We start from the raw sequence: 13,803 nt of genomic DNA, 5'->3' as shown, positions 1-13,803 counted from the left end.
AGAGAAAGGAACTGATTGTATTGACAGAAAATAGTGGTTGGGGTGAAAAGAAGTTAATTGGATATGTTGCTAAAATCTTGGAAACAACATTAGGATCTTGTAGAGTGAAGTCTATTAGAATTCCACAGCCCAAAGGATGATAAACAAGGTAAGTTTGAAAAATCCAGAAGACCTAGGACTTAACTTGTTACCTATTACTGTCTTTTTTTAAATCAGTCTTTGAAAAATTTGTATATCCACAATTTAAAATCTCCCATTAATCTCTGTAGTGACTCTTGAATCTTCTTATCACCTTTATTTTAGAATTGTGGTCTTTTTGTCTGGCTTTGTGAGTAATTTCTGACCTCTTCAGAAGGAAGTCAACAACCCTCATCACTCATTGTGAAAAATAACTAGCTGGTTTCTCTTTTATTATAATTAGGAATCTACCCCACCTATTTTCCAGGTTGCTTTAAAAATAGAAATTGCTCAAATGTAGCTTTTGAAATTTCCTTAAATGCACATTGGACGTATAAACTAGTCCTGTTGGTTTGTGATTAGTACATCTGGTTTCTCCAAACATCAATACTGAATTTTCTCTTCTAGTGTAGAATTTTTACATCTTCTTTTTATAGGTAACAGTCATATAAACTCATTTTTTCACTGTTAAATTGACATGAACCTGCAATTTATATAGAAATGAATTAAGTAATATTTTCAGCTTTTATTCTAGAATTTGTGAATGGAAATTAGAACAATATTGAAGATACTCTTTGAAAATGCATTTGAAGATTTTTATCCCTTGCACTCTGTCTTGCAAATGAATCACTTTTTATCTTTTCCAGTTGTTTTTTCCATTGAAGCACTTTTTTCTGTATACCAGATTACTTGTCTTGCATCCCACCTTCTCTAGTATTCAGTATTCCCATTGGCATTAGGGTCACTCTACATTTTTCTTTTAGGCAACTCAATGCTGCTTTCATCCATGTTCTGGTGTTGCATTTGGAGAATATGGTATTATGATGCTGGAATAGTGTTTAAAAACTTTGTATGAGATTATTTTATTACTTTCAATGATGCACCTGTATCACAAAACAGTGATATTAATATATGCCTGATGATATCAGACTGTCACCTTACAATTGATTTTTTTTTCATTTTTAGTCCTCTTTTAAATGTTAAATTTGAGTGCTGCATGGAATGATGGGAAAAGCATTAGCTTTAACACCAAACTGATTTGAATTCATATCTTGGCTTCTTAAGGTATCAGCACTTGCCATTTACCTTTGGAAAACTAATTATCTCTTAGCTCCACAGTTTCTTTAACTCTCAAGTGGAATAATCATACTCCCTTGCAGAGTTGTATGCAGATTGAATTAGGTATACCATGTATATTTTGTTACATTGTAGCTGTTTAATATAAATTTTTCTTGTTTTCCTACCTTGTTTAGAAAAATCAGAAGAAAAAAGGATTAACTTTCTTTTTATTATTAAGAAATTTCTTCATGTAAAATGATTTAACAACTGTGTTTGATGAAATATTGCCTAGAATCTATTCTAAATCACTGTGTTTCACATATTAAACTTGTTATTCAAGCTTGATGCCTCTAGCAATGTATACTTTTTGTCTTACTCGTTTCACATGACATATAACATGGCTGTTATATGTCAGGCACTATTCTAAGCTCATTGACATATGTCAGTGAACCAAAAAGGCAAGAATCCCTTATCGCCAGAAGCTCATATTTCAACAATGAGAGACAGTAAATTTCTGTAAATTTTGGAACACAGAAAAAAACACTGGGAAGTACATGGTTATGGAGAGGTGGAGGCACTCCATAGTTGGCATAAGTAGGATGATCAGTGTAGGAACCATCAAAATTTTACCTTTGAGCAAAGATTTGAAAGATATATTTGGTCATAAATGCATTGGGGATGAGTATTCCAGACAGAAGGAAAGGCTGATGCAGAGCCCTTAAGGCGGGGTGGAGGGTAGTGAATAATAAGAAATGAACTCAGAGAGTTACGGGAGGCCAGGTGGTAACCCAAGGACTCTGGCACTTTGTAGTGAGAAAGTGAGGAACTGTTACAGGGTCTTGAGCACAGGTGTCAGGAGATGACTTTCCTTTTGAAAGAACCACTAGCCATTGTGTTTAGAACAGACTCTCAGAGGAGGGCAAGGGTGGATGCTGGACAACCAGTTAAAAGTCTGTGGTGGGAATGCAGTAAACAATGATATTGGTGCGGGGCAGGGTGGCAGTAGTGGAGGAATTGAGACATTGTCAGATTCCACACACATATTGAACATAGATAAAACGGAAACAGAATGTGAGAGGTAAAGAGGAATCCAGTGTGAAGCTTGGGCCTAAACAGCTAGAGAAATCTGTTAAAATCATTCAAAGTGGAGATTGCTCCTGGAGTATCACGTTTGGAGGGAAAAATGATTGTTTCAGAAGTGATTTTGAGAGGTCTATTCGATAGCCAAGTGAACATGGTGAGGATGCAGTTGGGTATGTGATGCTGAAGTTAAGAAGGGAGCATTAGGCCAGAGAAAGGGATTTTGCATGTTTTGGGTGTCTTTGAGTCTAATGCCATTTTGAAGAATGGCTTGAAGCATTTAATGGGAGGTTTAGGGGTAGTATGGCTGGATACAGAGTCCCTGAAGTCATTTCTTATTGATTTTATCTGTTTCTATGTATTATTAATCACTGATCAGAAATTCAGAAAATTAGGTATTTGAAAACTGTTTCATTTTCCCAATTTTACATCATTTTAACTATCTTAATATCTATTAGGACTAATTCAAAATAGTACAACAGTTGGGATGTTAAAAGAAGTATACTTATTTCCCCAGTAGTATTTGAATATAGTTGTTGTCTCCTTTGATGATAAGAAAATTCAAAAACCCTATGATTTGAACAAAAATTAAACATGACATCTTCTATTATTTGGCAGTTTCCTGCACAGTAACTAGCTTAATGATGTTACTTACCAAAGGTAAAAAAAAAATCTAAAATTCGAATTCAGATGAATTTGTAAAATAGTCATGGTGGTTTTCTTTGGGGGTGTGGGTAGGGGGAGAGGCACAGAGGGTAGTGACTGCAGGCACCAAAATGGAAAGTCAAAGAGAGAAAGTAATTATGTAAATTGTGTTTCTTGAAAGCTTTTAGAGTTTTTAATTCACATACTCTAAGTATCTGGAAGCACATTTAGTTCCTGTTTAGAGAGATGAAAGCCTTACCATAGCCTCATCTGCAGGCTTGTGGCAATGTGAGTTTCTCCCATGTGTACATGCAGGGAAGAGTAGAAGTGGCTGAGTAGGCAGTTGGCAGCCATTCATTGCATTGATTGCAGTCATTCATAAAACCCAGCAGTGCAGAGGGTGGAGTCATGAGGCACAGTCCCTTGGGGTGGTTGCAGAATATTTTATTTGCATAAATCTTCAGTGATGCTACAGTGGTGAGGGAATGGTCACATGCAGTGAGAAGGCTGTAAAAGTCCATGTCTGATAAATCTCTGAGTAATTAAAAATGTTGCAAAGATTAAGAGGTTAAATTCCTGACTTAGTCCATGAATCCTTTGTAATTCTGGAAAGTCAGCATTCTGACATTGTTTGTGGTCTCCTTATGTCTGATTGATGAAATGAATGACTCATGTTCAGAGACAGACACTTAAGAGCTGCATCATAGTGAAATAACATTACTGTGTTTCTTAAATTATCAGGGATCTATACCATTATAGTAAGTCTGTCTGATACAAGGGAGATAATGGAAATTACTAAGGCTAAGCAATACAATACATTAAAATTGTCAAAACTGTAAAGGCTTGATTCCTCTAAACTGTGATATAATTCAATTATAAATTTAATGAAATATTAATCCACACAAGCTAACAAAAACCTTTTGAGTATATTATATTTTATATATCTTGTTCTGAATATAAGGTTTTTAAAAATATATAGAGGAAATTATAGCTAAAAAAGAAGTTAGATTAGAAAATGTAGGAATATATATTACTATGGCTAGGAGTCCTCCCAAAATTATTGAATAGTAAGCATTCTGAATGCTTTCCCTTAAAAATTCAGATTGATTAGTTAGCTTCATCTCCTTTATCCTGAATATATGCCTTGTCGTCAAAATATTTGTTAGTATAGAAAATGTGTTGCTTTCCTGTTTTACATATTGAAATTAATTCTGAATATATTGTTTATAAAATTAATGTTATATTTTCATTACTTAATAAAACTTTAAAGTTCAGAAATTCAAATGAACTTTTTGTTAGAAAAATTCTGTAGTACATGACACAGCAGCAGTATGTCAACAATTGTAATTTCAAACCATAACCACTATCCTTGACATTTTGTTACAAAGACATTGCCAAGTTTTAAACAGAAAAAAAAGTGTTTTGCTTAGAAATTGATCCTTAGTGCTGTTTAATGCTTTATGTTTGTTAGAAAATAATCACATCAAAGCATATTAAGACAAACTCTAAATGGTAGATTTCTTTTCTTTCAAAGCTTTGTATAAATACCTAAGACTTGAGGGGTAAAAAGAAGAACCAAGATTTCTCACAGATATAATTAGATTTTTACCAACTTGGTGATATTTCAGATATTTTCACAAACCATTGCATATAGATTAAACATGCTGCATATACTATTTTTACTTGAGTGAAAATTGCTGAAGATTTTCCAGTGCTATGAAATTTAATTTCCTGGGCATTGTACCTTGTATGAGTTAGATCAGAGTTTCAGACCTCAAATTTCCTAGAATATTACTCCTCCCTCACAATTGTGTTCCTGAATGTTCTCTTGACACTGATGCATGATTGGCCTCCAAGTAAACTGGAATGAGAACAAAAGACTTTATGGTTACAGTGGATGCTTTCGACTCAAATCTCCTGACTAAGCAATTGAGAAGTTAGCATCAGTGCTTGACAAATGCCCCATTTCTTTACCCTGATCCCTGGTGGAAGGTGTGTTGAGGCTTTGAAATGACACCATTTTCTTTCCTTGTCAAGTTGTATATTGATTTTTAAGTCATCCTTGACTTTGGAAAGAGCAGTGTGTGTGTTTGTGTGTGTGTGTGCACGTCTCTGTGAACTGTGTCCATGTGTCCTGTATCATTTCTTTCAGAAGTGGAGAACATTGCCATGCACCTTTTAGCTCTGGGAAAACAGTTGATCTAGCAGCCTCACCAGTGATTCACTTCTGGAATAACATGACTGGCCTTCACTGTGAGCAGTGTCGTTGAATCTCCAAGAAGCCTCCGTGAAAGCTCTTAAAACACAGATTCGTGCTTGAGGACCCTGGGTCCCAGGGCGCGTGTCCATTTAGCACAGTCCAAGATGTGAGGGCTCCGTGCTGTAATCAAGGCTGCCCTGTATAAAGCTGTGTTTGGTTTGGAGCATTTGAGGGGAAGGAATATCTGAACCTTCTTAAATACAGCCTCAGATGGAGTTTTTTCTTAAGTATTATTTTTAATTTTTGCCAGTGACTCTCTCCAGTGCTCATTAAATTCTGTTCACATGAGAATGAGAATATCCTCTCCTGCTGCCCTTTGGGGCTTTGATATATTGACCACCCTCTGCAATTTTTCATCCTTTTTGATTATAGAAGACTTACTGTTTTCCTCTTAAATTTTGGAGGAAACTCCTCTTCCTGTTTTACACACACACACACACACACACACACACACTTTTTATACATAAACATCCCCTTCCATCTCTCCATATCTTCCTCTCAGAGTGTGACAGGCATTTTTTAAAAAGATTTATTTATTTGAAAGGCAGAGACACAGAGCAAGAAGGAAAGAGAGCAAGCGAGACAGCGAGACAGCAAGTTTCCATACGCTTGCTCACTCCCTAAATGGCCGCTGGACCAATTGAAGCCAGGAGCCAGGAGCCTCCTTCAGGTCTCCCATGTGGATATAGGGGTCCAAGGACCTGGGCCGGTCCTCCACAGCTTTCCAAGGCACATTAGCAGGGAGTCGGATCGAAGTGGAGCAGCCAGGACATGAACCAGCTCCCATATGAGATGACGGCACTGTAGGCAGAGGCTTAACTTTCTACGCCCCATAAAGGGCATTTTGAACATAGGCCATGTCTTTACACGTCTCAGATCTCTTTTTCATAAGCAGAAAGACCTGCGTGATGATTTATGCTGTGAAACAAATGTCCGTATCTTTCAGTAAGATAGCCAAAGCTACAGAAAATCCTGCTCAATTTTTAAACATCAATGCAACAGCTGTTCCTATTTTTAAGCTTTCAGATGTCTTCATATGGTGAAGCCAAAGCTTTCAGTAGCTTTTCTGCTATGGGGAAAGCTGCTGACAATCATTTTATTGATGCTAAAAGGAAAATCAAATAAAGAGGCTAGCATAGATTATATTTGGGTGTAATTGAGCTTCAGGAAGCCTGGATCAAAGATTTCCAACTCTAGGGTTTCTCCAGGGCCCCAAGGTTGATATTGAAGGGGCTTGCAAAGATTTTCCCTTAGATTGTGTGTTCAGTACCATGTTTAATTTCCAGATGTGTTCTACCCTTTTTATAATTAATAGTGCGTTGTGCTGTCTATCATGCGCCCCAGGTGTGTTGTCAGGGACATGGCGAAGCCTGCTGCCTGCAAAACACCAAGAAATGCTGAAAACCAGCCTCACCAACCTTCACCGTGAGTATGGCATTGGTTTTATTGACTGAAAATGTCATCTGTTACACAGATCACTGGTTACAGATTTATTAATTCACCTTGCATGTAGGAGTAGATACTCCGGCTACTCTGGTGTATGTATAATAAAAAGGCTACTGTTGAATTAGATAAAATTATCTGGAAGCATGAGCTCTGGATTAAATATTTTGTTAAGTGATTTTTCTAATGCCCTATTGAAGAGATCAAATTAATTAAAGGAAAGGGACACATTTCTTAAGGCTCTAGCATAGCAGCAATTGTGTTTTGTTTCATTTGTTTGCTTTGAAATATATATGGGCTGAATTATAAGTGGAGAGCAATGGCTCACAGAGAGTGTGCTGAGTTGGCATCAGCATATGTAAATAAGGGAAATACATAGGTTCTCCATTACTACCTTTATGGTATGTTATTTAAAGCTAATTAACCCTCTAAATGAGTGTGTTCTCCATATGGTTTTCTTTTTATTATTGCATTCTTAGGTGTATAGACTCGTGATTACTAAGTGACCAACTGAAGGGAAGCAGGGAGTAGATAAGAAATCAGATGAGTAACATCTGAGTTTCCAATGTGGATTTTGATGAGATAAAATGTAAAGAGCTTTAAAATTCTGCAGAGCAGCATGATATACTGAATCCTCTGAAGAGAATTATGCTCCTGGTTAAAAAAAAATTAGACATTTCCTTAAAATGGCTCAGTAGAGGCAATATCTTTAGCATAGCTATTACAGCCAAGTAGTTACTACTGGGGAAATACCTCCCTCCAAGGTTTTAGCAAAAGTCTTTGAAGAAATGTATCTTCATAGTGACTTTCTAAAGATTTCTTTAGCTAGCTGAGAATTCTCTGAAGTAAACCAACAAAGTGATAAAATAGTGAAAAGGTTGTGGAAAGAAAATTGAATTTTGTAATTATTCTTACTATGGCAACTTTTTATTAGCATTGGCAAATATTGAAATTTAATAAAATTCAGTTTAATTTTTCTTACCAGAAGCGTAAGTCTGTTCAGAGGATTGAATCTAGCATACTACTCTATAGAATTTTAAAGCTGTTTATATTTTACCTCATGGAAATCTACATTTGAGACTCAGAGTTTGCTTATTTAATTTCTTCTTTTCGCTCTGCTTTCTTCATGTATTTTGTATATTACATAGAGTAGCAAATAACTCAAAATTATTTGTTTTTTTAGGATATAAAATTTTGATAAAATATTTCAGGAGGCTCAGTTGATGTGTTATAGATTTTATCTCAATACTATACCTGAATATCCTCTTCTACATTTAATCAGTATTTCCCAAGATATAAAAATAGTTTTGATTTAACCATAGTAAAAATGATTTATGACTACACTGGGAAAAGTACACACTTGCAAGAAGTATTATCAGTTATCTTACATTTTTCCCCTATAAATGTTTTTGCTATAAACTTGTTACTTGTTTTTCTGTGATAGAATTTTTCTTGATAACTCACAGAAAAATTGTGGTCCTCACTTTCCATCTAATGTTCTAGGAATTACAAAACTCTACTTCTAGTAGGATTCTAGTAATATCTGGGAAAGTTTTTGAAGAATTGATGTTGATTTTAAAATCTATTTTATTCTACATGTTGAAGTTCCAGTTACAAAAGAACAATCCTGGAGTTTCCTTCTAATTGGTTCCACTTATTCCAAAGTCCATATGTTAAAAATCTGGACATTAGGGGATCTAAAGTTACCACTGTCATCTTCTCCAACAAGACCTGAGATGGCCTTTTCCTTATTTTTTTTTTCATAGATTATAGTTATGGGAGTGTGTTGTAAATGACCTTGTACTTAGTGAAATTTTCCTCCTAGTCCCAAGGTCAGTGGTATGGAAGTAACTGTGGGCTCTTCACATCTTCCTTTAGGACCATCTTTTTGATCTCTGAGTCCTTTTGATATTAAAATAATGAACTTACCTATAGATGACTGGAAGAGCTTGGAGTTTATTTTTATTGCTTATTTTTTATTGATTATCCTCAGAGATTATGTTTGTCAGTTGATCTCTGCATATCCATATAAATCCCTGTGTAGGTTATTTTGGAAAGAACAAAATAATTAGGAGGGGATAATTACAGATGGGCATGAGGTGACAAAGTCAGTGTTTATAAATTTGTAATTTTTGTTACCCATTATTGGTTCTAAATATCATTTATCACTGGTGACCAGATTTTGTTTTTAATTTTGAATGGAACAGAAGACAGAAAATGTAGTCACGCACCTCTGGTTAGCATATAAGGATATAACTTAGATTTATATATATGATAGCAAAGTAAAAAATATAAAATTTAATAAATATTACATTTACCAGTGAGGTTTTCACTAATTGGTTTTAATTAGGAAATTGTTGCAACTGGACTTGTGTCATATGTATACAAGAGTATATATTTGTACATAAAATGCACATTGCTCACATTGGCAGAAGTGGAAATAATTGGAATATTAATGTGATATGGGCCAATCTAAAGGCAGGTAAATCGATTCATAGAATGCTGCTATAGCCCAGGGAAAGAGGATAAGGTCTTGACATAAAGAAGTGATAGAGAATATGGGAAGAAGAAATTACAAGAGCTGAGTATAAAGAAAATAGACAATACTTGATTGTCAGTTAGGAACAGTTTGTAAGGAAAGTGTTTGAAAGAACTACCACATTTATGGCTTGGGTGGTTGTGGGATACCAGGTGAGAAGCTGAGTTAAAGAAGCAAACCAAATTTAGAGGTGACTGGGCAGCTGTGAGTTCAGATTCTGATAGTGATTCTGTGGTACCTGTAAATTATTCAGAAATACAGATTTAACAAGCCAAAGCCTTCAGTTAACTGGAGGAGAAGATGGCATCATCAAAAGATACATGGGAAAAACCAACAGAGAAAACCCTAGGTAAAACAAGTGCTTACGATAGAGGTAAAGGAAGAGGATCCTCCAACGGGGTTGAGAAATAATGGTTAAAGATGAAGGACAACCAGAAAATAAAGTAGAAGACAAACTCAATGGAATAAACCAACAGTGTTTTAATGTAGCAGAAAATCAAAGAATAACCTAAGAAATTAAAAAGATTAAAAAGTGTCCTTTGGTTCTGGTCACATAAGGTGATTTGATGGTATTCACCATAGAAGTTTCAATATAAAAAAGGACTGGAAATGTGTTTCTGTAGGCTTGAGGAGAAAATGAGAAGTCAGGAAAATGAGATGGAGAATGTACATGACAGTTTTCAGAAAACTCTACTGAGTAGACAGAGAGAGATCGACTAGTTCGTAGATCAGGCTACAGGATTGCTATACTTATGTTACTTGGTAAATTCTATTATGTAAGTCTAGATTGATTGATGCATACACATGTCAGTATACTTTATACTTTTGATAACTGTGTAACATTATCTGAAGATTCCCTTTAAGTTATTGAAATGTCACGGTCATATTTTAATTATGCTGTGTATGAGTTATTATCACTTAATCAAAGTAATAAATATATCAAAATGTTAGTGTTCAACATATTGAACCATATTTTTGCTATTCCTCAGGCACAAGATATATAAATGAAAGAGAAATTTCTGCCTTAAGGGTTACCTTTCAAGTTAGGGAAATGGGTAACAGTTAGATATACAGATAAATTACAAAACTGCTATAAGTATGTTTTAAAAAAATGATTTATTCTGCCTGAGACTGGTGTGGTCAGGAAAGGAGTTACAGAGACTACAATAGTTAATATGAATTTTGAATGATTAATAGTTCAGTTCGTAGGCAAGTCTGGGGGACATTCTTCCTGAGGAAGAGCAAAATTACCCTGAGCCCCAAAATACCAGATTGTGCTAGGGCAAATCAAAACATGTACCCATTGCTATTGCAATTTTTTATTCTAATTTGATCTTGATATCTCTCAGGAGACTGGCTATAAATTCTAGTCCTGGGGAAGGTGGCCACTAGTATCTTTTCATATGCTTAATGGCTATTTTCTTCTATTTGTATTTCTTCGGAGAAATATCTATAAAATATGTTATGTATATTTGAGTTGTCATTTTATTGTTGATTTGTAAGAGTTCTTCATATCAAATAAATGATTTGCAGTATTTTCTCCCATTTAGTAGGTTGTCTATTTTTTGATAGTGCCAATAAAGCATACTTTTTAAATTTTAATAATTTCAGTTGAGCTTTGGTTATTTGTGGTGTTAACATTGTCATATCCTAGGTTTTAATGTCTCCTCTGTCATCTACGTGAAAGGCAGAGAGAGAGAATGTGAGTGGGAGGGAGGGAGGGAGGGATATCTATCTATCTATCTATCTATCTATCTATCTGTCTATCAAGAGACAGAGTCAGAGACAGATATTGATTAATTCCATCTGCTGCCCATATGCTCACTGCCCAAATGCTTACAACAGTTAGGGCTAGGAGAGGCCAAAGCCAAGAGCCAAAAACTCCATCAGAGTCTTCCACATGGGTGGTAGGGGCCTAAGTGCTTGAGTCTTCTGCTGCCTTTTAGGATGCATTAGCAGGAAGTTGGATTGGAAGAAGTAGCTGGGACTCGTAACTGTCACTCTAATGTGGGGTACAGCCTTCCCAAGCGGCAGCTTAACCCTCTTTGACACAATGTTCATCCCTCTATATTTTCTTTTAACAGTCTTATAGTTTTAGCTCTTACGTTTAGGCCTTTGGCTCATTTTGAGTTTTTATATTTGGCTTGAGATAAGCATCCATCTTTATTCTTTGACATTTCTATTTCCAGTTGTCAAAAATTAGTTGATCATAGGTTTATATATGGACTCTAAATTATGTTCTAATGACCTATGGTATCACATGATCTTGATTACTGTATTTTTTTTTTTAATAAATTTTCAAATCACCAAGTGTGAGTCCTCCAGATTTGTTCTTCTTTTCAAGATTGTTTTGAGTATTCTAAGTTACTTTCATTTTTATGTGATTTGTGGGGTCATCTGATAAATGTCTGCATAAAAGATATCTGGGATTTTGGTAGGAGTAACAGTGAATCTGTAGATCAATTATGGGAATATTTTCACCTTACCGATAATGCCTTCCAGTATATGAACTTGAATTTGACATGTATGTGTATGTCACCACATTCTTCCATTCCCAGTTTTCACAGCTTTAGATGACCCAGACTTGAATCGACAGGAAGACTGCCATCCAGACTTTGTATTTTTCAAAGACATAGTTTTACTGATTTCAGATGCATGACTCTTTTTGACAATAATAATGTTTCTATTTTTTAGGTCTTTTAAAATGTCAATGTCGTTTTGTACATTTGGTCTTACATCTCATTTTGCTAAATTTACTACTAAGTGTTTTATTTTCTTTGTTGCTATTGTAAATGGAACTGTTTTCTCAACTTTATTTTCTGATTGTTTATATCTAATGTTTATAACCATTGTTAGTATAGAGAAATGCATTTTATTTTTTGTATTGATTATACCCTGCTACTTTTCTGTCCTCATTTATTAGCTCTAATACTTATGTGGATATGTTCCTTCAGATTTTATACTTGTCATCTGTAAACAGAATTTTCCTTATTCCTTGCAATCTGGATACTTTTTTTTACTTTTACTTACTTTTCTTGGCTTACTGCTCTGACTAGAACCTCTAGTACAATGCTTTCGAAAAGTGGCAATAGCAGATATTTTTATCTTGCTTCTGCTTCTTGTAAAGTTTTATTGGATACTTTAGGAAGTTTCCTCCCATTCGCAGTTTGCTGAGGGTTCATAACCTGAAAGGGTGTTGGAAATTCAAATGCTTTTTCTGCCTCGGAATAATCATGTGAAATTTGTCCTTCACTCTGATAATATGATGTGATACATTGATTTTCATATGTTGTGAAATAATTTGGCATTTCTTAAATTCCACCTGGTTATTCGTGTTATTTATTGCTAGGTTTGCTTTATAGTATTGCTGATGATTTTAAAATATATATTTAAAAGGGATAGTTATTGATAGTTTTATTGTGATGTATTACATTTATGTAATGTCTGGTATCAGGATAGTACTGGTTTCCATAAAATAAATTTGGAAGCATACCCTGTTGTTTTACTAAGGAAGAGTTCGTGAAAAATTACTATAATGTTTTTCTTTAAATATTTCATAGAGTTTCTGAGTAGACCTATCAGCTTTTCTTTGGAGGGAGTTTATTAATTAAGTTTTTCTTGTTTAAACATTTTAAATGGCACTCTATGAATTAGTGTGTATGTCAGGTAAGTGTACCATATGTGATCTCCACATCTTCAGAAAGCTCAAATTCAAAATTTAGGTTGATATAACTCTTGTACCATTTGTGATTAGAGGTTATTGATATCACATTGATTTCTTATTGCCAGAAAATAAAGTTAATTTTGTATATGTGTGTGTTCACATATGATGACTTTTAACATATAACAGTTAGCAGTATAACCTGTCAGTCTGTGTTCTGATAGCTAAGGAGACAATCAGAAAGTATCTGACAGACCTTGTTGATATAAGATTTCTAATAATGTTGAGATTCTTTGGTTTGGGTTTCCCTGATTATCTTTAGAAACATTAATAACCTGCTTTCAGCATGGTGTTTATTTGTACTTAATTTTTATCTGGTTTTGTTAGCTGTTTATTGATCCTGAATTACCAGTTATATTCACTTATCAAGAAAATAAACATATGTACCAGCTCAAAAATCAAGTTGTTTACTCTCAGGTTTCGCTCTGCTATTCTGTCTTTGTCTGGGCTTTCTCCTTTCTAGAAATCATGTGGCAATAGTCTACATCCTCAACTGGATCATCTTGAAGACCATCTGTGTGGAGGCTTTTGACATGGGCATGTGTGTCATGCATTTCTCCCCCATCACAGCTTTAGATGAGTCAGCCTGGAATTGACAGGGAAGCTACCATCCACATTGTTTCTTTTAATAGGCATACTTTCTAGATCTCAAGGACATGACTTTTTTCAACAATAATACCCTATTTGTAGACTTAATTGTAACACAGAAGCTTCTGAGAACTGACATATAAAGGGTATAGAATTAATTTTGGTAATGGAAATATGGTAATCAACCTTGAGTGCTAAAAATATAACTCTGGGATGAAGATATGTATCTTATAAAACTATGAGAAATATATGTCTGCATTTGAAAGAATGGCTTTACATTTAAAATCTTAT

The 13,803-nt window shown here is 34.8% G+C and overlaps 1 protein-coding gene across 33 annotated transcripts in view; it reads left to right on the top strand.

Moving 5' to 3' along the window:
* The window catches only part of RIMS1 (regulating synaptic membrane exocytosis 1), a 537,571-nt gene that overhangs the window by 89,019 nt on the left and 434,749 nt on the right, over positions 1–13,803 (top strand). For 32 of the 33 annotated variants that reach the window (XM_051854558.2, XM_051854586.2, XM_051854581.2 and 29 more), the window contains exon 2: positions 6,566–6,646. The exons of the other annotated variant lie outside the window; for it this stretch is intronic. In XM_051854558.2, the coding sequence (XP_051710518.2) occupies positions 6,566–6,646 (81 nt within the window). The remainder of the gene's footprint in view (positions 1–6,565; positions 6,647–13,803) is intronic. 33 annotated transcript variants of the gene reach the window in all.

Source organism: Oryctolagus cuniculus, chromosome 5, assembly GCF_964237555.1.
Source record: "Oryctolagus cuniculus chromosome 5, mOryCun1.1, whole genome shotgun sequence".
Taxonomy (NCBI): Eukaryota; Metazoa; Chordata; class Mammalia; order Lagomorpha; family Leporidae; genus Oryctolagus; species Oryctolagus cuniculus.
Note: the sequence above shows the minus strand (reverse complement) of the source record. Positions and strands in the feature narration are given on the sequence as shown.